Below are 24,856 nucleotides of genomic sequence, written 5' to 3' on the forward strand. Positions count from 1 at the left end.
TGACTACAAAGTTAATTCAACTCTGATTCAGGATCTGGATCGAAATCTGAGCAGACTCACAGCTTCATTTGAAAAAGCAACAGCTGAGAAAGTCCGGTGTCAAGAAGAGGTGAACCAAACCAACAAAACCATCAAATTAGCTAACAGACTTGTCAAGGAACTTGAGGCAAGTTAAACCTTTTCTTCCAAACATTCTAAAATATTCAAATTAGCTTGTGGGAATTTTATTATTTGCCATCAATAATAACTAAATAGACATGGAATTAACAACAAAGGATAATATTTAATAATCACTCATACTGTGGCTCTAACTCACCAGAAGGAAGAAATGTTCAAGTACATATCTTTTAATATATAGTCCTGAACTCAATGTGCCATCAGTCTGATCTCCAACGAAAACAGGGAAGACATATGCTTTATCAGAATTTAGTGGTCTTGTATCCACTTTAAGACAGTGGAGTACATCAGCTGTGGGTGGGTTATGTACTTATTTTTTCTACTTTCTCTCTTCCTTTCTTTCTTACCACACTGTGAAATCCTTTAAAAACAAAAATAAAGCATGTTTTTCTTAAAATAGGTTATAAAACTCAGGATGGCTGCTAGATAATTATGAAATTGAACTGTTTGTTGTCTGATCCTTTTAATATACATTTGCTGTTGAATTCTACCAGCAACTGATTTCTTTCAAGTTAAACCTGGTTGGTTTATGTTTTTGTTGTTACATCTTTTTATAGGTGACTGATATGCTTATGTTAATAGTTATTCCATTAGATAAAGGTTTTTTATAATTCTTATTAACATTCTCTTGCTTGAACATGAGTGGTAGAGGAACATATGTTCTTCGACATCAGTATTCACAGATTTTATTTGCTCTACAATGTGGCATTCAACAGTTTTGGGGAAATCACTGAACTTCTTCAACTTCGTTTTCTTCTATCTAAAACAGGGGTGTGGATAACGTTTCCCTCACAAGGTTGTCATGATGCTCAAAAGACATAATGTATGTTCAAGTATTTCCTAACAAAAGTCAAAGAAATAACCAAATTTTAAAATAAGAAAAGGATTTGAATAGGCATTTCTCCATAAAAGATACGCAGATAGCCAGTAAGCACCTAAAAAGATGCTCAACTCCATTAGTCATTAGGGAAATGCAAATTAAAACCACAACAAGGTACCACTTCATAACCACCAGGATGACTATAATAAAAAATATGGACAGTAATAGTATTGGCAAATGATATGGAGAAATGCTGGTTGGAATGTAAAATGGTTCCACCTCTTTGGAAAACAGTTCTGCAGTTCTTCAAAATGTTAAACATAAAGTTACCACATGGTGCAATCATCTACTCATAGGTGTATACCCCAAATAAATGAAAATAAATGTCCATTAAAAAGCTCATATGCAATGTTCATAGCAATGTTCATATACTATATATATATACTATATATATATAGTAAAAACCACTCTACTGTATATTTTAATAGGTGAATTTCATGGTATGTGAATTATATCTCAATAAAGCTGTTACTTTTTAAAATATAAAGTCTATAACTGCACTATTAGACAGTATATAAAATATATAACTAAAAAGTAATAAAATGTGTAACTAAAAAGTATATAATTGCATTATTAGAAATGCCTTTAGCCGACAAGCATATAACTGCACTAAAATATGTAACTGCACTATTAGAAATGCATTTGGCTGGAGGTGATAGAAAACTTTTACAGTGGCTCAAACCAACGGGAGCTCATTTTTCACATATTACAAAAAATGCTAAGGCTAGACCATTATCAGTGTTGATCCTGGTGATTAGTGATCAGCCACCTAGGCTCTTTGTTGCCCTCTGCCTCTCCACGCTTAGCAAGTGGGCATTCACCCTCATGCATTTTGCCTCATGGTCTCAAGATGGCTGCGACACCTTCAGATTCAAAGACACAGTAGAGAAGGGGAACAATCTGTATCAGCCGGGGTTTTCTCCTTTTATGAGAAAAACTGATGTTTTTCTGGAAATGTCTCTGACAGACTCCCACTTAAGTTTCTTTAGTCAGAACTAGATAAACTGCTAACTACACCCCACACCTCCTGCCAAAAAAAGAGAAAGGTCTGGAAAAGTGGGGAATGGGGCTATCATCATTGGCTTAGCAAGTCACCGTTCATCTCATGGGACTGCGCACATGACCATCCTATTCAGATTCAGGGTTCTCTTAGCAAGAAACGAGGGGGAAACGTGTTTTGGGATGGCTAGGTGATAGCCTCATTTCTTGTAGTAGTTTTTTTTTTTTTTTTTTTTAAACGGAGTCTCGCTCTGTCGCCCAGGCTGGAGTGCAGTGGCGCGATCTCGGCTCACTCCAAGCTCCGCCTCCCGGGTTCACGCCATTCTCCTGCCTCAGCCTCCCGAGTAGCTGGGACTACAGGCGCCCACCACTACGCCCGGCTAATTTTTTGTATTTTTAGTAGAGACGGGATTTCACCGCGTTAGCCAGAATGATCTCGATCTCCTGACCTCGTGATCCGCCCACCTCAGCCTCCCAAAGTGCTGGGATTACAGGCATGAGCCGCCGCACCCAGCCTATAGTAGATTTTTAAAACCCTAACTTATTACCACAAATTTAACTAATTCACCACAAGTTTAAATACACTATCTCTCTGAAATGCATAGTTCATTATGCAAAAACTCATAATTCACCCTGCAAATCCCCTCTCTCCATTCCATCTCAATAACTGCATTCTGTTCTTCCAGTTTTTCTGGCCCAAAGCTTTCGAATCACCCTTGACTCTTTCTGACATCCAATCCATCAGATATTCTGTTGACTCTGCCTTTCAGGTTCATTCCAAATCCCAGCACTTCGCTTTCTCTTCACCTCACCATGCTGGTCCACGCTGTGGCATCTGTCCCCTAGGGTACCTCTGCAGGCCCCACCATTACCTCCTAAAGCTTATTTCCCTCATTGTAGCTGGGTGATATTTTACAAACTTAAGTACATTCACATCACCCCTTCACACAGAACTCCCCAATAACTAATTAATCACTCAAAGTCCAGCCTAAAGGCTTTACTGACCTACAAGGCCCTACATGATAATCTGTCTCCTGGATACCCCTCTGTCCTCACCTCTGCCACTTCTCTCTTGCCCCATCTTCACTGGCCTGCTGTCTCTCCCTCATACTTCCAGACACACTTCTTCTTTGTGCCTTAGCCTTTTCCAGGCAATCACATCACTGGCTCTTCACTTTGTCAGGCTCTGCTGAAAGTTCTCATTATCAATTGGTTTTCTTTGACCTCCCTACATAAAAGAGCCTTCATCCAACACACATGAGACCCCCACTCATTCACACGCACACATACATGCACACACACGCATCTCTATTTTCTCCACTTGCTCTGTTACCATTTTTTGATAGCATTTATTGCATGAACGTAGTTGTACATGCATGCATACACACAAATACATTTTTTGGTCTTTTTTTCCCCAACTGAAATATGAGCTTCTCAAGAACAGGAAACTTCACCATTTTTTGTGCATTGCTTGATCCGAAGCATATAGAATAGTCCTGGCATGTCATAGGCATCACTAGATATTTACTGAATGAATAAATTAATAAATGGGTGAGTTTTGGGAGCCTCCTGTATTAAAATTCTGGAGTCTTTTGAAGACTTGCTCTTCTTAGGTGAGTTGAGAAATTTCACCAGTACTAGGACTTACAATTACTTCCATTTAAAGTGGCAAGATTTAAGCAGTTTGAAGAGTTCACCATTTGTGAGGTACCTGAGAAAAACTGTTATATAATTAGACTGTTTTCCTGGACTAGTTACAGAATGTCTGAAAGTTTTATCAAGGGAAAAGCAGACCCTACCATGTGTGTCTAAAATATAGCAATATTTCCAAAGTCTTTACTTACTCGTGATGATTTAGACAAGGAAAGGAAAATAAAATTGTATCATATTAACTAAGAAAAAATATATATTTTTAAAAGATTAATTGAAGATGTCAGATCTTTTTCTTTCAGGATAAATTCTTTCTGACTAGAACAGGAGACAGTTAACTTCTGAAAAACATCAAGACTGATGATTTTGTCTATATAGCATTGACCTGGAAGCTCAGCCATTCAGACTAATAAATCAGGCAATTTATATTTAATCATTAACTAACTCCTGAGCTGAGCAGCTGTTCAAAATTAGAAATGGGTCACCCCAGCCAGGATGACATTACAGGCAATCTATAATGCATTAGAATAAAATTATAGTGATTTTTAACTGTCTAGAAATTTATTACAGGACATGTTCCAACTCTTAAACCCTTGTTAGCCAATGTCAGTAATGATTTATGTTGCATGGATACTATAGCGAAATTACTGACGATTTCGATAGCCAATCAGTCTATGTTTAGTAAATCTTCAAATTTCAAAGCTGTTTTGGAGAATGAGTTGGGTACATTTTATTGTTTATCCTTTACAAACCAAAAACAGCAAAGATGGAGGGTAGATGAATGAGAGATTCCTCCTGAAAATTAATGGATATGTTGTCTATGGCTGAGGAAGGAAAGTAATAAATTCTATAAAGAGGGCTAGAGAGCTGAAGTTCCTTAGTGTTTAATTATATAGTTAACTTGGGGTGATCTTTATCAAGCAAAGCAAGGAGGTGATCTTGAAACCACTTTGATAACCATTTTCACATGCTAATTTCATGACCTCCGACCTCAGTGTTGTAGATATTAAGATAGCTTGCAGGGAACTGGCATTCCAATCCATTCTGACATCATTTTTGTTTTCTGTGGTCAATCTACTTTCATGGGGAGAGCAAAATTCCACAGGGTGCTTCTTTGCTTGTACTAACAAATTGCTGATTTTTTTCAAGTTCTATTAATTTGCGTATTCTTAAAATGTTGTATTTTTAGCGTACATTGAAACAAAATAAATTAGTGAACTACCCTGCAGTTCAGTCAATCCATACATATTTATTGCAGTTTTATTCAAATCCAATATTAAGGGCTTCACATACTTAACCTGTAAATCAGGTTTTAAATGGCCATCCAACTAGATATAAGGACTTCAACAGCATTCTTGGAGAGTATTGTGAAGTCCTGATTTCCACCTTTTTACATAGATCATAGCTTCCTCTACTGATTTAATGATTATATTAGAAAACTAACCTGAGTTTAGTAACTACCAATGCTACTCTTTAATTAGTAGAATCCAGGATAGATGGCTATTTCAGCTTTATGTTCTTTTTTGTTTTGTTTTGTTTTGTTTTTTTTGAGACGGAGTCTTTCTCTGTCTCCCAGGCTGGAGTGCACTGGCGCGATCTTGGCTCACTGCAAGCTCCGCCTCCCGGGTTCACGCCATTCTCCTGCCTCAGCCTCCCGAGTAGCTGGGATTACAGGCGCCTGCCACCACGCCCGGCTAATTTTTTGTATTTTTAGTAGAGACTGGGTTTCACCGTGTTAGCCAGGATGGTCTCGATCTCCTGACCTCGTGATCCGCCCGCCTCGGCCTCCCAAAGTGCTGGGATTACAGGCTTGAGCCACCGCGCCCGGCCTTCAGCTTTATGTTTTAACTAATTAAGAAGATTTGTGTTTGTCATTTCCCTTTGTCTGTAATTAGACCATTGCCAGCATGTTAAAAATAGGTAAGTAGATAAGAAGTTTGACTAGGGCAGTGTAGTGGGAAGAATGGAGAGCAGCCAGGCTGACATTAAAAATCCTGACATCAGGCCAGGTGCGATGGCTCACGCCTGTAATCCCAGCACTTTAGGAGGCCAAGGCAGGTGGATTGCTTGAGCTCATGAGTTTGAGACCAGCCTGGGCAACATGGTGAAGCCCCGTCTCTACAAAAAATACAAAAATTTGCCAGGCACAGTGGTGCATGCCTGTAGTCCCAGCTACTTGAGAGGCTGAAGTGAGAAGATGGCTTAAGCCCAGGAGGTAGAAGTTGCAATGAGCAAGATGGTGCTATGGCATTCCAGCACGGGCGATAGAGCCAGACCTTGTCAGATAAATAAATAATCTTAACATCACTCATTCTTGGCCACAGCTCTTGGTCATCTTCCATTCCCAGAGGGACAGGGGAGAGACTGTCAGCCTTTCAAGAAGGACCTCAATCATAATGGAAGAGTTGGATGTCCAGTGAGAAGAGATGTTAAAGAACTAATGTCACATTGTGATAAACTCCACTGAGGGGAGTATGAGAACTCCATCATAATGATGGGTTTCAAACACATGAAAGATTATAATAGTCACACCAACCCGTTACACTCTGTTCCTTGTAGTGACTGTGTAGAAGGACGTAAACCTTGCCATAAGGTAATTGCATTAAGCATTTGTGGAGTTGACATTCAGCCTGCAGTTACAGCTGAGTAATTTCATCTTTCAGTCAGAGAAGATTCGCTGGGGTCAATCCATTAAGTCCTTTGAAGCTCAAGAGAAGACACTCTGTGGAGATGTTCTTCTCACGGCAGCATTTGTGTCTTACGTCGGACCCTTCGCAAAGCAGTATCGCCAGGAGCTGGTGCACTGCAAGTGGGTTCCCTTTCTTCAACAGAAGGTAAGTTCAGTTCCTTACCTCGTCAACAGGTAGAAAGATCACATTGAAATTTCAGTAGTAAAACCCATGTATATGCCAGGCACTTTTGGACCTCTGTAATGAGAACTGACCAGAAATTCCACGGTGAAATTGTTTCTCATGTGCTGCAGTTTTTCTTATTTTTACAACATTCATAATAAATATTTCATTATTTTTAAAAATGTTTTTATTGGTCTATAATACTCATATGTATTTTTGGGGTAATGTGATAGTTTGATACCTGTATACAATGTATAATGGTCAAGTCAGGGTAAATAAGATATCTATCACCTTAAACATTTATTTTTTCTCTGTGTTAAGAACACTATAATTCTTCCTTTCTAGGTATTTGAAATATACAATAAATTACTAACTACAGTTTCTCTACTGTGTTATTGAATACTGGCACTTATTTCTTCTATCTAACTGTACTTTTGTACCTACTAACCAACCTCCCTGCATCCCCTCTCCTCCATTTCCCTCCCTTCGGTTCTCTGGTAACCATCATTCTACTCTCTACCTCCATAAGATCCACTTTTTTAGCTCCCACATGTAAGAACATAAGATATTTATCTTTTTTTTTATACTTTAGGTTTTAGGGTACATGTGCACAATGTGCAGGTTTGTTACATATGTATCCATGTGCCATGTTGGTTTGCTGCACCCATTAACTCGTCATTTAGCATTAGGTATATCTCTTAATGCTGTCCCTCCCCCCTCCCCCCAACCCACAACAGTCCCCGGAGTGTGATGTTCCCCTTCCTGTGTCCATGAGTTCTCATTGTTCAATTCCCACCTATGAGTGAGAACATGCGGTGTTTGGTTTTTTGTCATGCGATAATTTACTGAGAATGATGTTTTCCAGTTTCATCCATGTCCCTACAAAGGACATGAACTCATCATTTTTTATGGCTGCATAGTATTCCATGGTGTATATGTGCCACATTTTCTTAATCCAGTCTATCGTTGGACATTGGGGTTGGTTCCAAGTCTTTGCTATTGTGAATAGTGCCACAGTAAACATGCATGTGCATGTGTCTTTATAGCAGCATGATTTATAGTCCTTTGGGTATATACCCAGTAATGGGATGGCTGAGTCAAATGTTATTTCTAGTTCTAGATCCCTGAGGAATCGCCACACTGACTTCCACAATGGTTGAACTAGTTTACCTTCCCACCAACAGTGTAAAAGTGTTCCTATTTCTCCACATCCTCTCCAGCACCTGTTGTTTCCTGACTTTTTAATGATGGCCATTCTAACTGGTGTGAGATGGTATCTCATTGTGGTTTTGATTTGCATTTCTCTGATGGCCAGTGATGATGATCATTTTTTCATGTGTTTTTTGGCTGCATAAATGTCTTCTTTTGAGAAGTGTCTGTTCATGTCCTTCGCCTACTTTTTGATGGGGTTGAAAACTTCCAGAGGAACACAGAATGGATTTTTAAACATAAGGTATAAATACACAATAGAATGTTATCTAGCCTCAAAAATGAAGGAAATTCTGGTACATGCTACAACATGGATGAACCTTGTCAATATTAGGCCAGCTGAAATTAGCCAGTCACAGCTGGACCTGGTGGCTAATGCCTGTAATCCCAGCACTTTGGGAGGCCATGGCGGGCAGATCACTTGAGGTCAGAAGTTCAAGACCAGCCTGGCCAACATGGTGAAACCCCCTCTCTACTAAAAATTAGCCAGGCATGGTGGTGGGTGCCTGTAATCCAGGCTATTCAGGAGGCTAAGGCAGGAGAATCGCTTAAACCCAGGAGGCGGAAGTTGCAGTGAGCCAAGATCGTGCCACTGTACTCCAGCCTGGGTGACAGAGTGAGATGCCATCTCAAAAAACAAAATTAAAATAAGCCAAAAGGACAAATACTTCCACTTTAGGAGGGACCTAGAGCATTCACATTCATAGAGACAGAAAGTGGAATGGTGGTTACCAGGGGCTGGGAGAGGGAGGAATGGGGAGTTATTGTGTGATAGGTATGTTTCAGTTTGGGAACATGAAAAAGTTCTGGAGATAGATAATGATAATGGTTGTACAACAATGTGAATGTATTTAATGCCACTTGAACTGTACACTTAGAATGGTTAAAATGAAAAATTTCATGTTAAGTATATTTTACCACAGTAAAACTGTAAATAGTAGGGTAAAGTCCTGGTGTCTTAATAGTATTTAGAGTAAGTGTTATGTTTAAAGATGTGAAAGAGATGTAGACAATCATAATCAAAGAGTTGGGTACAGGAATTTTAGGTTTCAATGATGAAATAATTTCAGATTGTTACAAAGCCTGGGACTACATTTCCCGTCAAAAAAGGAGGTACTCTAATACCCATCCAAAGACATATCACCATCATAGGGGGTGGGGATGTGCATGTCGGAAGCCAGGGATGGGGGTGTTGTATAATCTTCCTGGGTGATTCTGATATCATCCCCTTCCTCCTCCAATTCCCCCAACTGGAATAGAAAGGAAATACAGTGCTTTAACATGAAAGATGTTAAGGCCAGAGAGTGGAATCATCATCTACATAGGTACTGAGGTTGTCAAGGATTGATAGCAGAACTTGGAAAGGCGAGAAAGACCAATAGCTATATCATTCATAAGGTGGGGAAATAGATCGGAGATTGTATATCTGGAGTCCATGGGTCTTAAAGGTGGCATTTTGACTTAAGGATGGAAGAATCATGATTTGGGTTGACTTACAGGGAAGAAAGAGGAATGGCAACTCTTTCTCACACCCACTTTTCAGTAATGGGATTATTAAGAAAATGAACTGTCCGCTGGGCGAGGTGGCTCACGTCTCCCAGTGCTTTGGGAGGCCAAGGCAAGAAGATCTCTTGAGGCCAGGAGTTTGAGACCAGCCTGGGCTATGCAGTGAGACACTATCTGTATGGAAAAAAAAATTTTTTAAACCCAACCAGGTGTGGTGGCAAAGAGGCTGAGGAGGGAGGATCACTTGAGCTCAGGAGTTAGAGGTTACAGCAAGCTATGATGGCACCACTGAACTCCAGGCTGGGTGACAGAGTGAGACCTTATTTCAAAAAGAAAGAAAAGAGAGAGGGAGAGAGAGATGGGAAGGGAGGAAAATGAACTCTTTCCACTTCAGAAGGCCCTCAAGTGAAATGAGACTCTAGAACAATGGCTCTTGCACCCCAGCCTCCTGTTAAAATCATGTGAGAGGGAACTTTTGAAATGCATTGATGCCTGTTGATGCTGAATCACTCGGGGGAAGGGCCGGGCCTGTTGGCAGCTTTTTAAAGCTCTCTCAGAAGTCCAGTATCCAGCCTGGGGTCGACGGCCATTACCCTTGGGGGAGAGCCTAGTTTTGCTTAAGACAAGCAGGTAAAGAAGATAAGGCAATTCGGTCCAAACGAGACTAAGATACTAAAGGGTATGGGGGAAGGGTTGTCAGAAAATACAACCACGGGTGCATGAGTTTGAGGGATGGGACAGGGAGCAAACAGTAACACAGAGGGTAGTGGCTGAAAAGGACAGGGGCTGTGGGCATACATGGCCTTGAGGGTCCAAATTACACTGTTTTCCAAAGTTGTTTCCATCCAAAGTTGTTGTTTGCTGGGCAGATGGACAGAGTCATAGGCAAGTTCAAGGCAGCCTTTGCACTCCACTCATTGCTTTGACCCAGCAGTTTATAGACAGAGCAAATACATGGAGTTATTAGTGCCAATAATTAGTTATTAGTTATTAATTAGTTATTACAAGCACTAATGCTAAGCCTCTGTGTCCTAAGCAATAAAATAGAGATATCTACCTTGCAGAACTCTTGTAAGGGTTAAATGAAAAAATGGAAAGAATGAATTTATATGAATAAATTTTGTGAACAGGTAAAGCCTTACATAAATATTAGTTGTTATGTTACTGTAACATTAGGAGGAACTGGGAGTATTACCTCCACAGGAAATTACCCTTTTTTCTTAGGAATATGCCAGTTGGTCAGTTTTTAGAGGCCAGATGGGCATTTGGTGTTATGACTAATTTCACTTTGGCTCGTGGCGTGTGCTTCCAGGCTTGTCTTTTCTCTCTAGCAAATGCTTGTTTTCCAAAGAGTGAGCCTCCTTTTTTGTTTCAGCTCCACCTCACAGTAACATCCTGACTCACAACATGTTGACCCTACTTAATAGAGCAATTAGATGGAGTCTCGCAACAGGCTGCCTCTAGAAGGAGACTTTGAACTTAAAGGGTTCCCTCTTTGCACTTGGTTTCCAAACCCATTTTCGTTGCTGCAGACTCCAAGAAATTCTGAAAAGACAAGTTAATTATAATAAAAAGAAGATATACTCTATGTCACTTAATGAAGGGTATATGTTCTGAGAAATGCCTTTTGGTGTACTTGCATAGACCTAGATGAGACAGCCTACTACACACCTAGGCCACATGGCATAGCCTATTGCTCCTAGGCTACAAACCTGCACAGCATGTTATTTTATTGAATGCTGTAGGCAATTGTAGCACAATGGTAAGTATTTGTGCATCTAAATCTATCCAGATATAGAAAAGATACACAAAAAATATAGCATAAAAGACTAAAATTGGTACACCTGCATAGAACACCTATCGTGAACGGAGCATGCAGAACTAGAAATTGCTCTGGTTTAGTCAGTGAGGACATTACTGTATACTACTGTAGACTTTGTAAACACTGTACGCTTAGCCTACACAACATTTAATTTTAAAATAATGTAATTGTACTACAACGTTATGATGGCTACAGTGTCACTAGGTGATAGGAATTTTTCGGCTCCATTATAATCTTATGAAACCACTGTTGTATATGCAGTCCATCATTAACCAAAATATTATATGGTGCATGCCTGTATATGAAATGGGGCTTATTTTCCTCACCCTACATTTTGGTTAATATTAATGTGAACATGATGCCTGTATTATAACTATCAAAAAATATTTTTATGAAAAAAAATCTGTATGTAGCTATGATGGTGGTTATTTGGACACAATACTATTAAAACATCCTAAAAATTTGAGTCTCAAAGTAGTCACTATAGTTATGATATTCTTTAATGTAGGTGTCTTCATTTATATTAAGATGGGTTTTATTTCTTCATTTATATTGAACTGGGTTTTATTTCCCCTACTGACCAGGAAAAAAGGGGGAGATTGGTATTCTCTTTGATCCCTGGCTCTCTACTCTGCACAGAGTAGGTACTCAAACTGTTGATTTTGAGTATGAGATCTGCAGGTGCCCCTTCTGTTAGTCCTTTTAGCTTCAGAAATCAAAGTTACAGCCCCTAATTGTTTCAGCTGTTTGTATTAAGTAGAAGGTAACAAATTAAAGCACATACCTCTTGCCAATAGAAGAGTGCTTATTCTAAAAGATCAAATTGCCTATGTCTCTAAGGGAACTATGTATCAAGCCAGATACCAAGACTTGTTCAATATCACTAGCAGATAAGGTTTGATTCATTTTTAAGATAACATTGTTGTCAGAGGCAGTAAGAATATTGTGCTACTTTTCCTATATTCATATCAAATTGCATCCCAGCCTTAATGTGGGAATCCTTTCAGCATTTTGTTTTGAAGCTCTGTGACAAACCAATGAACCAAACTGTTACTGCTGATATAGCCTCCCCTACCTACTACAGGTAGGGTTCTTACTACAGTCTCTTATAGAGGCATGCTTCCATGTTAACCACCCCACCAAGCTAGGGGGCTAGCTAGGTATTCGTCCTGCACATTTTGCTGTCTCTAGACAGTGTTTCATGTACGTAGAAAATGCTCAATAAATGTTTGGTGATTGATGACTGGCGGAGTAAACATATACATTCTTTAACACAATTTTTGCCACAATGTTATTTATTGTTGTCAATTTTTATAAAGTATCCTTATTCTTTAAAATGGGTTGCCCTCTCCACCCCACTTGCCCCTCCCTCCTCGCTTGCCCTCCCCAACCCCTTACTTTGCAATGCAATCAAGGCATAGATAATTTCCTCTCAGCCTAGAAGTGACATCCTAAGTTCCTTTGCATAACTGAGGAGATGATGGAGTTCCAGTGAACTGAATACTTTCCATTAACCCATCCCAGAGAGAGAGGTCATCTCTTTGTAGCATTGGTCTGTAGAAAAAAAATGAAGTGCCTGAGCAAGATAATGAATTTTAGCATTGCTTATGTGGGGGTGGGGGGCGTGGATTGCTCCATGGGCAAATACATTTCTGTTGTCCTGCCATTCTTCTTGGGGTGTAAATTCACTCTTACCTAAGTATGGGGCAAAGTCTCTCTCAGTTGAAGCCCAGGAGATGCAGTTGATAAAACCGATGTTGAATCCCATAGTTGACAGAATTCTGAGATGTAAATACTGGATTTATCAAGTCAAACTGCATCTAATGATGAGTTGTGTTTGGCTTCTGAGAATCCACAGAAAATTATCATGTTTACCTAGAGTTACTTTCTCATGGCTTTGTTCTCTTCTTTTCTTGTCTGTCTCCTCTCTCTGCCACATGGCCAATTTGTTGCATTCAACTCTGATTTTAAAGGTTTCCATTCCACTAACCGAAGGCCTGGACTTGATTTCCATGTTGACGGATGATGCTACAATTGCTGCCTGGAATAACGAAGGACTGCCCAGTGACAGAATGTCCACCGAAAATGCTGCTATCCTAACGCACTGTGAGCGCTGGCCTCTGGTGATAGATCCCCAGCAACAGGGAATTAAGTGGATCAAGAATAAGTATGGAACGGACCTGAAAGTCACACGTTTGGGACAGAAAGGGTATGTGAAGTTTGAAGACACTGGCTTTCTGTTTACCTGCTGTGAAGTGGGTCTGATTTTTATAAAGGCATGACGTTTCTTAGACCTCTCCACCACATTGATGTATTACAATTTGGTGCTATTTGTTTATCTGCCTGTTCACGTTTCATATAAAGTATCTCTGTTGAAAAGGCATTCTTGTTGGATGGCATCCAATTATCTGAAGAAGAGATAAGATTGAAGGTTAGAACAAACATTGTGTCTGTGGGGGAAAATAGGTAAATTTTCTAAAGCCAAGAATGGATATATATTATATTCCTTCTCTGGAGTGTTTGGATAGTAACACAAGAATTGTCAAGGGTGCCTCCAGGCTTAATGATGTTTACGGTCATATTTCTAAATCTATACTCTGCCTATAGAAAGATCTTAACATGGCTACAAGTCCCAACATTGGATGCCTGAAGTTAATTTATTATCTTAGTCAAGAGTTACATGTCACTTTTGAGAATTGAATCTCCTCCAAGAATTTCTGTTACTGAGTCATCATGATAATACTGTCTGATAGATAGAAAGCTGTCTTGTATGCAGTTGCTATTCAGTTAATGTTGAATAAATTATTTTAGAACTATGGATATTTCACTTGATCCTTCCATCCTCTTTTTATACATAGAGTGAAATAAGAAATTTCTATAGTTATACAAGTAAATGTAGTTCTTAGGCCAGGTGCAGTAGCTCATGCCTATAATCCCAGCACTTTAGGAGGCTGAGGCAGGAGGATTGCTTGAAGCCAGGAGTTCAAGACCACCCTGGGCAACATAGTGAGACCCCCATCTCTACCAAAAAAAAAAATAAGTAGCCAGGTATGGTGGTGCCTACCTGTAGTCCCAGCTACTTGAGAGGCTGAGGCAGGAGGATCACTTGAGTCCAGGAGATCGAGGCTACACTGAGCCATAAACATGCTGCTGTACTCCAGCCTGGACAACAGAGTGAGACCACCATCTCTATATTTTTTAATGTAGTTTTTGTTTATCTGAATACTTGGAGAAAATTATTTTTGGTAGGGAGATATTTTTTGGAGAGTAAGACCAAAATAAAATGATAGCTCACCATTTTAAGTGACTAAACTTAAAGGTTTAAAAAAATAAAAGTTTGATCAAGTTTAAAGCATTTAATACATGAAACTTTGCTTAAAAAAGACCCATCAAATGAATTTAAATGTATGATAGTTGGGTAACTTACACTTATTTCAACTGTGGTTGCTATTACAAGCAACTAATCTATACATAGATTTGTTAGTTCAAACTATTAAATTTCACTTGGAAAATATGACTAAAAAGCATCTTAAAATCTCATCTTTAATTTCTGTGTAATCTAGTTGAAGGAAACTACTACTTTATAAAATAGTTTTCTCTAAGTTTGTCCCATTTAGAATATCTACATTAAATATAATTTGATCATTTAAAAAATTTTGAACATTTTGTGCCAATTTCCATTTTATTATCTCAAATCCCACTGAATTTTAAGGTTTTTGAATGCCATTGAAACTGCTTTGGCCTTTGGTGATGTCATCTTAATTGAAAATCTCGAGGAAACGATAGATCCAGTCCTGGATCCACTACTTGGCAGGAACACAATTAAAAAAGGAAAGTAAGTATTCTTGAATTTCTCACATATATATCGTGCTAAATGATTTTCAGCAGCAGCATCTATTTCTTAGCTTCACAGTCAAGCAGTCTATTGAAATCTTAGTGATATTTCTGAGTTTCCATTTCATGCACCTACACTCCAAGACCAAAGCAACCGCAACATTATCCAGACTTTCAGACTATTTATTTGGTGGATTTAGATTTGTTTTATCCAATTTCTGATTCATAGGCCAAAAAAACTTATTGTTATAAATCTGAGAATAGTTGCCTCTTTTTAAATGTATACCAATGTTTCTCTAACTTCAGTAATTTGCAGAACACCTTGAATATGGCTGCCTATCTACATACCACTTGTACCCTGTTTAATGTTTTTCTTTAACTAGATGTTAAATCCATTCACTATTTTTTAAAATCAGCATGGGTTTACTGTGCTAGCTCTGTTTTTTCTAATATACTTAAAATGTAACCATTCAGAAAAGGAGAGTTCATTAGTGGATCCCTGAAATCATCCCTTATGCCAACAGTGTTGGATTGTCAACAACAGAGAAATACTTCCCCCTACCCCTCCAGGAGCTATATGTGACTTTCTAAGAGACTGCCATTCCCCTAAGACAATATACTTTCCAGGACATTCTCTCAGGGGCATTGAAGCCATTTCTGAAGAGTCATCATGTCACTTTCCTATGAACGTGTGAAAGGTCAGGTGCAGCAATTGTGTCGTCAATCAAGTCTGGGTGGGCATAGGGGAAACTGGCACTCCAGAGACTCCTTATGCCTCTTCACACAACCAACATTCACTAGACTTAATTCACTGAATTTCCTTCCCTCTCTTCTTTTTTTCTTCAAAGATATATTATTTCAGAACTTCCCCCACCCTGTTCTTTCTTAACGCCCACGCTCTCCCTCTAAGGTATCTGTCCCCTTTTTCATCACTAGATTATTCTTGTCAATTTTAAGTGGAAATAGGCCTACATCAGGGTGACTAACTTCTTGGTCTCTAACTGATTAGTATGGTATTTATCATACAATCACTAAGTAAATCCATTCAGAGTGACTGACAACTTATAATTGTTTAATAAACCAAAATTTACCCAGGCACACATTTAGAACAATCTAACAAGCCACTTGACAAACTGCAACTCTTAACATAAATATAATTGTAGCTGTGTCTGATGTGTTAAAAATATAGTGTAAAATCTTGAATGTCACTGAAGTGAAATCCTTGTTATTAAGGTTCTGACTCTATTATAAAGGCTTAAAATTTTTATCAGTGAAATGCATGTTCTCTGAGCTTCAATTTCAACTTTCAATAGCACAATTTAGGTGTAAGCAATTTGATGACTCTTATTACATATATAGTTGGATAATCGGAAATTTCCAAAGACTGATAAATTTGAGTCATGATTCTCAGTATGGATGTAGTTAACTATCAGTGAGGATTCTAAAGGTCTTCTATTTTAGAAACAGATTTTACATAGAGCTTCAAGTCTTTATCACAAAATATCAGGCCAGAACAATTTAATTCAAATTAATAATATTTACTGAATATGTACTGTCTGTTAAGCCTTGTAGAATTGATCATATCATTCTAACATGTCTTTTAAGGCCAAGAAGATTAAAGATAATCTGTTAGGAATGTAACAAATGGTGTTGATTGCATGCAGTTGTTACCTTAATCCTGGCTCCTAAACCCTTATGTGTGGGAACAACCACTTGTTTGAGGGTGAATCTCAACTCTCTATCATCAGCTTTTCTTCCTTCCCTCTTCCATGCAGATGTTTTTAGAGTATCTTCACCCAGAGACTATGAGTGCCAGTGGAGTCCTTATATATCCTGTCAGTCATTGAGTAAACCTTCTCTGAGCACTGCTATATGCCAGGTACTATACTGGGGGCTGCAGATTTAGTGTGATAAGACACAGACCCTGCACTTGAGGAAGCTACATTTCCATAAGGAAAGACAGACCTATAAGCAATCAGTGAATGTACAGCAGAACCGTTGGTGTGGTGATAGATGTATACATGGCAAGGAGTTGTCAGTTCCATAGTGGAGACTTGGAAAGACTTCTTGGAAAAAATTACCTTTGATTACATTTTGTTTAATGCAAGGCTCAAAAGTTAAGTAGGTATTTGTGAGGTAGACAAGTGGGAAAAGAGAATCCTGGACAGAGAGCCCTAATTTCAAATAGTAAAACACACAAAACAATCCAACAGCTTTGAGGAACTGCACATAGAATCCAAATGGGTGGAGAGTCTGTGTTGGGGAGGAAGAGAGAAGGATGTGGACTGGGACAGATGAGACTGGAGAGGAGAGCAGGACCCAGAGCACAGACTTCCTTGGTTGATCCCTAGGTTGGCCTTTTGCTATGTGTTGATAATTTCCAACCCCTCCTAAATACACTCAAGGGGCCTGTTTTTATCGGTTACACTAGTTGGTAATACCAGCTGTTTTTAACTAAGGGACCATGCCTTCCTGAAGTCTCCATATTTTCACTTGAGAATCATGATCATAAGTCAGTGGGGAAGCTAGTAAGAACTCTTGAGCACACTGGAAGCAATGTGATCAGATGAATGTTTCTAAAAGTATTGACTGAAGGGATGTGGACCTAGAGCCAGAGTCTAGTTAGTAAATAATTGCAGTAATCCATTTGAGACGTGGTAAGAGCCTTAACTTAGGCGGTGACAGTGGAAAGAGAGGAGGGGACAAATCAGTGTGATATCAAGGAGTTATTACCACCAGTTTATGGTAATTAATTGGATATTATGGTGGGGAAAAAGGAAGATTTAAGGATGTTTTCTTCTGCCTTCTGTCAGGTAAATGATACTGTGCTTTATGGAGAGATGTATATAGGAATAAGAGTAAGTGTAGGGAAAGAACTAATAATTTCTCTTACTAGACATGCAAAGGTCGAGGTACTTCTTTAACACTCATTTCTAAAACAGAAGTCTAAAAAGCAGTTGGATATGTGAGTATGGAGCTTAGTAAAAGGATGTTGGTTGACCATGTAGATTGGGGAATACCTATCTGGAGAAGCAGTTATGCCATCATGGTGGATGTGATTATCTAGGGAGACTCCATACAGCCAGAAAAACACAGGGTACCCTGTTTTCCCTCTGCTTTTTTCCCATGAGAAAAATGGGGACCCAGAGACATTAATTAATGTCCTCTTGCATACCTTCTAGCTATATGAAGTTTATGTGAAAACCTAGTTTCTTAAACAGGTTTTTCTCTTTTGTGTGTTTTTTTTAATTGCTACATCATAGTTGTACATATTTTGGGGGTACATGAGATATTTTGATACATGTATACGATGTGTGATGATCAAGTCAGGGTGACTGGGATATCCATCGTGTCAAACACTTTGTGTTGAGAACATTACAGTTCTTCTCTTCTACAATAAATTATTGGTAACTATAATTTTCCTACTATTCTGTAGAATACTAGAATTATTCCTTCTAACTGTATTTTTGTACCCACCAACCAGCTTTTCCTTATCTTCCACCTCCCCTGCCAACTTCCCTTCCTGGCCTCTTGTAACCACCATTCTCCTCTTTGCCTCCATGAGACCCGATTTTTTAGCTCCTGCATATGAGTAAGAAAATGCCATATTTGTCTTTCTGTGCCTGACTTATTTCATTTAACATAATACTCTCCAGTTCCATCCATGTTGCTGCAAATGACAGCTTCATTCCTTTTTATGGACAAATAGTATTTCACTGTGTATATATATCACAATTTCTTTGCCCGTTTGTATTCATCTGTTTTGCATTGCTATAAAGAATACCTGAGACTGGATAATTTATTTTTAAAAACAAAAAGAGTTGATTTAACTCATGGTTCTGTAGGCTGTACAAGAAGCAGAGTGCCGGCCGGGCGCGGTGGCTCACGTTTGTAATCCCAGCACTTTGGGAGGCCGAGGCGGGCGGATCACAAGGTCAGGAGATCGAGACCACGGTGAAACCCCGTCTCTACTAAAAAATACAAAAAATTAGCCGGGCATGGTGGTGGGCGCCTGTAGTCCCAGCTACTCGGAGAGGCTGAGGCAGGAGAATGGTGTGAACCCGGGAGGCGGAGCTTGCAGTGAGCCGAGATTGCGCCACTGCACTCCAGCCTGGGTGACAGAGCGAGACTCTGTCTCAAAAAAAAAAAAAAAGAAGCAGAGTGCCAGCATCTGCTTCTGGTGAAGCCTCAGGAGGCTCACAATCATGGTGGAAGGTAAACGGGGAGAAGACATGTCACACAGCAAGAAAGGGAGCAATAGAGAGTGGGCAGGAGGAGCCAGGCTCTTTTAAACAACCATATTTCAAGGTAACTCATTCCCACAGGGAGGGAGGACACCAAGCCACTCATGAGAGATCTGCCCCCATGACCCAAACATTTCCCAGCAGGCCCACCTCCAACATTGATGGCCACATTTCAACATGACATTTGGAGAGGACAGATATCCAAACTGTATCACAATTCACCCATTGTTGGACACTCAAAAGGGTTTCTTAACTAGCTTATTGTGAATATTGCTGCAGTGAACATGGGGATGCAGATACTTTTGCAATATACTGATTTCATTTATTTTGGATATATGCCCAGCAGCCATATTGCTGGATCATGTGGCATAATCATGAGGAATTTCTATACTGTTTTCCATAGTGCCTGTACTAATTTAGATTCCCACCAACAATGTATAGGTGTTCCCCTTTCTCACATTTGTTATTTCTTGTCTTTTTGATGATAGCCATTCTAACTGGGATGAGATGGTACCTCATTGTGGTTTTGATTCACATTTCTCTGATGATTAATAATGTTGGGTACATTTCATATACCTGTTGGCCATTTGTATGTCTTCTTTTGAGAAAGATCTACTCAGGTCTTTTACCCATTTTTAAATCAGATTATTCGCTTTTTTTTTTTTTTGCTATCGGGTTGAGTTCCTTATATATTCTAGTTATTAATCCTTGATCAGAAGGAGAGTTTGCAAATATTTTCTCCCATTCTGGAGGTTGTCTCTTCACTCCATTGATTGTTCCCTTTGTTGTACAGAAGTTTTTTAGCTTGATGTAATCCCATTTGTATGTTGTTGCTTTTGTTGCTGTTCTTTTTGAGGTCTTATCCCCAAAATCTTTTAACAAGCTTTTTCAAATAAACAGGCACTACTATCTTTTGGTAGGGTTTTTATGAGTGCCATTTTACTAGTCTAACTCTTCCACACCTCAGTTTTTTCCTAAGCCTCATTTATTTCCCCATCAATGTTTTGGAAACTATGTTTTTCATACCTACAGTTTCCTATAATATAGCCCAGGCCTTTCATTTCTTCTTGACACAGATAATCCCCCCTCCTGTGATATGTTATTTTACTTAACTTTTCTTTTCACAGCCTAAATTCACTATATTTAGGATTTAACTGTTATTTAGCCAATAGCAGTTAAATATTAACTGGAAATTTTAATTTTCCTTACTTAATATCTCCTTTACATAGTGTATTTTCCCTGTGTCATTTTGCCATTTGTTCTCCCCATTATAATATGCTTAATTTTTTTCAATCATACATAACTTTAATTGATTATAAGTTCTTTATGGATAAGAATCATATACTGTGTGCCTTTAAAAAGATGGTTAACCAAAACAGAAACAGAACAATACAAACACAAAACTTTTATTTCTGTTACTAGGTGGATTAGGTATTCAAATACTCAAAAAAAAACCTAAATATGTTAGTTAAAATATTAAAAACACCCTTCGAAATGTGTTACTGAGTTGACAAAAAAAAAGTGCAACCAAAAAGCAGGAACTCAGAGAGACAAGGAACACCAAAGATGGTTTCCTTCCTGAGGGTGCCTGCTAAAACCTGATGACCTTAGGGTTCTCTTTTGATGATGTACAAAGCTTGGACAAGCCTAGAGCCTGTTCAGGATATGCAGTCTGCTAAGAGATTCCTGTATAAAGCTAGAGGACACACCTTCCGTTTAAGGGTAAATTTGTTAAAATTAATAAACACACGCAAACAATTGCTAAATTGAGAAGACTTTCCTTTTCTAGCTTGGCACTGAGAAGAGGCAGAAAAAATGTCCTATCCTAGTTGCATCCTAGGAGAAGTATTTTGGGTTTTTAGTGTGTTTTAATTTTATTATTTATTACTGATACCTATAAAATACATAATATATGAAGTTATAAAGCATAATAAATTAGACATGTATCTGCCATTCAAATTATTGCCAATATCCTTTAAGCTACCTTTGTGCTCCCCTCCTTGACAATTCTGCCTCCACTTCCAAAGGTAGCCAGTGTTCACATATTGTAATGATATGATCAGTTCCATAAAGCCCAACAGAGAGGACATAGTAAATATTATTAATATTTTTAATAACATACATAAAATTTATTTTTAATTCAGTCAAATATGTATTTAGTCAAGTTTCTAGAATGTGACAGGTGTACAAAGATCAAAGATCTGTCCCATTAAAAGATAAATAAAAGATCTAAATAGACATTTCTCCAAAGAACTACAAATAGTCAATAAGCACATGAAAATATGCTCAACATCGTTAGTCATCAGGGACATGCAAATCAAAGACGTAGGAAGGTGAAGATTCTGAATGTTGCTTATCACTTCATTGTTTTATTTAAAATAATGTTTTATCATATGTGTGTATATTCTGAAACAACATATTCTTTTGGAGCTTTATAAAAATACCATTATGGTGTATATAGTTTAAAAGGACTTGATTTTTTCCCTCAATCATATGTTTCTAAGATTTAATCTACATTGCTGCTTCTGGCTCTAGTTCTTGCAAATTCATTACTATAATATTCTTTTTGAAACAGAGTCTTGCTCTGTTATCCAGGCTGGAGTGCAGTGGCACGATCTTGGCTCATTGCAACCTCCACCTCCCAGGTTCAAGCGATTCTCCTGACTCAGCCTTCCGAGTGGCTGGAATTACAGGCGCCTGCCACCAGGCCTGGCTAATTTTTGTATTTTTAGTAGAGACAGATTTCGCCATGTTGGCCAGGCTGGTCTCGAACTCCTGCCCTTAAATGATCTGCCCACCTTGGCCTCCTAAAGTGCTGAGATTACAGGCATGAGCCACCACACTGGGCCTATTACTGTAATATTCAATGATATGACTATTCCTCAATTTATTTAACATTCTTGTTGAAGGCCATTTTGGTTATTTTTGGATGTTTTGCTATTATGAGTGATGCTGCTCTGAATATTACTGAATATTCATGTATACATCTACAGGTACACACATTCATGCCTACAACTACAGGAACACAGATTCTTCAGTGTTTATATTCTGTAGTAGGATGGTTGGGTTATAGAACGTATGCACAATCAGCTTTAAAAGATAATGCCAAATTGTTTTCCAAAGTGTTTAGAAATGTACATGCTCACTAGTAGTATATAAGAATTGTGGAGTCTTTCAGAGAACTGAGAGAGACTTTTATGCTTCTGCTGTTTTTATAATCCAAAAGATTTCCCATGTTTAATACTATTAGCCACCTCTTCCTATGACGAACTATTCCTTCCTCCTTTTTTTTCCCACTTTTATTTTTGAATGAACAAATTGAGGGCACTCTAAGCTTTCAAAATAGTTTTGTTACAAACGCTTGAAAAGTGCTTTGATGTTTGGGAGGCCGAGGTGGGCGGATCACGAGGTCAGGAGATCGAGACCAACCTGGCTAACACAGTGAAACCCCGTCTCTACTAAAAACACAAAAAATTAGCTAGATGTAGTAGCGAGCGCCTGTAGTTCCAGCTACTCGGGAGACTGAGGCAAGAGAATGGCATGAATCTGGGAGGTGGAGCTCGCGGTGAGCCAAGATGGTGCCACTGCACTCCAGCCTGGGCGAAGGAGTGAGACTCCGTCTCAAAAAAAAAAAAAAAAAAAAAGTATTTTGATGGAATAATAGACATTAGAGACTCTGAAAGGTGGACCGTGGGAGGGGAGTGAGGGATAAGAAGTAACCTAATGGGCACAATGTGTATTTTTTGGGTGATGGTTACATTGAGAGCACAGACTGCACCACCACACAATATATCCAGGTGACAAAGCTGCACTTGTACCCCCTAAATCTATAAAAGTCATTTTCTTAAAAAGCATTTTGAATAAATTTTGATATTTTTGTTATTGCATTATTTTTGCCTGATAAGAAGTATCTTTAAAACAAAATAAAGGCTTTCTTATTTCCTCATCTAACTCTTTAAAAGAGAGAAACTAAAAAGTATTCATACATATGCAAAGTAGAAGGAGATGTGGTAAAATAAAAATTAGATTGGTACAAATAGGAATTATTTTTCTTTTTTTAGTGCAATAAAATTTGGGAGAAAATATAAAAGAAAATTAATAGGAAAATGTTGCTATGTATTCATTTAATAATAGAGCTACCGATTTGCAGTGTTATAACAAGAACAGAAAATTTTTGAAAATTAATCTACATGTTTGTAAATTTTATAATGGATCGTCCTGTTTACCTCCAACAATGAACATTTTACTTGATTTCTCTATCTTCTTTTTTTTTCCTATGTGACTATCTCTATGTAACTTGTGGGTTTACAAACATTTTCCTTGGTATTGTAAAGACGAGATAGAATTGAAAAGAGAGAGCCAGGAAAACAACCTACAGGGACTGTTGAGCTGCCACCTTCACCCAGAATGTCTTTATCGCGTCCTCAAACTCAGGTGGGATAATACTATCTTCCTTTGAGAAACTCACATCCCTCAGAAAGTTTTTGGCGATCAATAGTGTTTTTGTTATTCTAGTTCAGTTTGCTTGGAGGAGTTGTTGTTGTTGTTGTTGTTTTAAACCAGTATTAGTTTATTCCTAATAATGAATGTCTGAGAAATGTTTGTGATAGATATAGCATAGTCCAAAAGTTGAAGTTCATTAATAATTGGAATGTTGTGGAGTATGAAGTAATGAATACTAATTACTCCTTTCATGTCTGACAGCTCCCTGTGGACCAATACATCAGCCCAGACTTTAATTTGTTTCGAGTAATGGTTTTATCAATAGCACATTAAATCTGTGTTTGAGAAGATATACAGGTGAACCTGGCCCACGCAGTAGATACCACTGTCATAAAATGGCCACAGGCTGACAACAGCTGGGCAATTACAAATAATTAAATCCACCAAGCTCCAGACAATCCTAATTTTAAATAAAATATATTTTGTATCAATCGACAGAAAATGTATCTGGAAAGATTTATCAACATGTAATTTTTCCAAAGCAAATTTACTGGCTTACATATTACAGAAGTTGCTGATCTGTGAAGCATCTTCATAAAATTATCTTTAATCTTTCAAATACCCCTAAGTATTATTGAATTTTTTAAAATATTATTTAAGTATTATTATAATTTTTGAAAGACTGGAGTAACTTTACTGCAATATGTATTTCAGATTGTTTTGGAGTATATACATATATTATTAAAAGATATTTTATACTTCATTCTGTATTTTTCATACAATTATTATTTTAATAATAGTCTTAAAGTAGCATGCTCTAGAAAGGAACTTAAAATTGGCTAATAGAAATATTAGCTATATGATTTAAAAAAATTTATTTTTACAGAAATAGTAAGAGGGAGATGGCATTTTATATTTATTTATTTTATAATGACTAGATTTCCTGAAAGTTATGCTAAGATTAAGAATTGCTTTCAGTGAGCAAGTTTCTAGTTTATTAACTATTATTATGTTTCTGTTCTTGGAGTTCATGCCATGCAATTATAGTTGACTATAGATCTATTCAAATGAGGACTTAGATGAGATTTAAGATAGAAACATGTTAAATTGAACCCTACACTGTAGTAGAATGTACTCTCTTGAGCTGGAAGCTTACGGATTTTTTTTTTCATTTTAATTTTTTTTTTTTTTTTGAGACAGAGTCTTGCTCTGTCGCCCAGGCTGGAGTATAGTGGTGTAA

At 38.1% G+C, this 24,856-nt stretch overlaps 1 protein-coding gene across 1 annotated transcript in view; it reads left to right on the top strand.

The window, feature by feature from the left end:
• DNAH11 (dynein axonemal heavy chain 11) overlaps positions 1–24,856 on the top strand; it is a 363,940-nt gene that overhangs the window by 262,474 nt on the left and 76,610 nt on the right. Inside the window, exons 62-65 of the mRNA XM_030822211.1 lie at positions 32–170; positions 6,374–6,540; positions 13,069–13,304; positions 14,808–14,930. Of these exons, the coding sequence (XP_030678071.1) occupies positions 32–170; positions 6,374–6,540; positions 13,069–13,304; positions 14,808–14,930 (665 nt within the window). The remainder of the gene's footprint in view (positions 1–31; positions 171–6,373; positions 6,541–13,068; positions 13,305–14,807; positions 14,931–24,856) is intronic.

This window comes from Nomascus leucogenys, chromosome 11 (assembly GCF_006542625.1).
Source record: "Nomascus leucogenys isolate Asia chromosome 11, Asia_NLE_v1, whole genome shotgun sequence".
Taxonomy (NCBI): Eukaryota; Metazoa; Chordata; class Mammalia; order Primates; family Hylobatidae; genus Nomascus; species Nomascus leucogenys.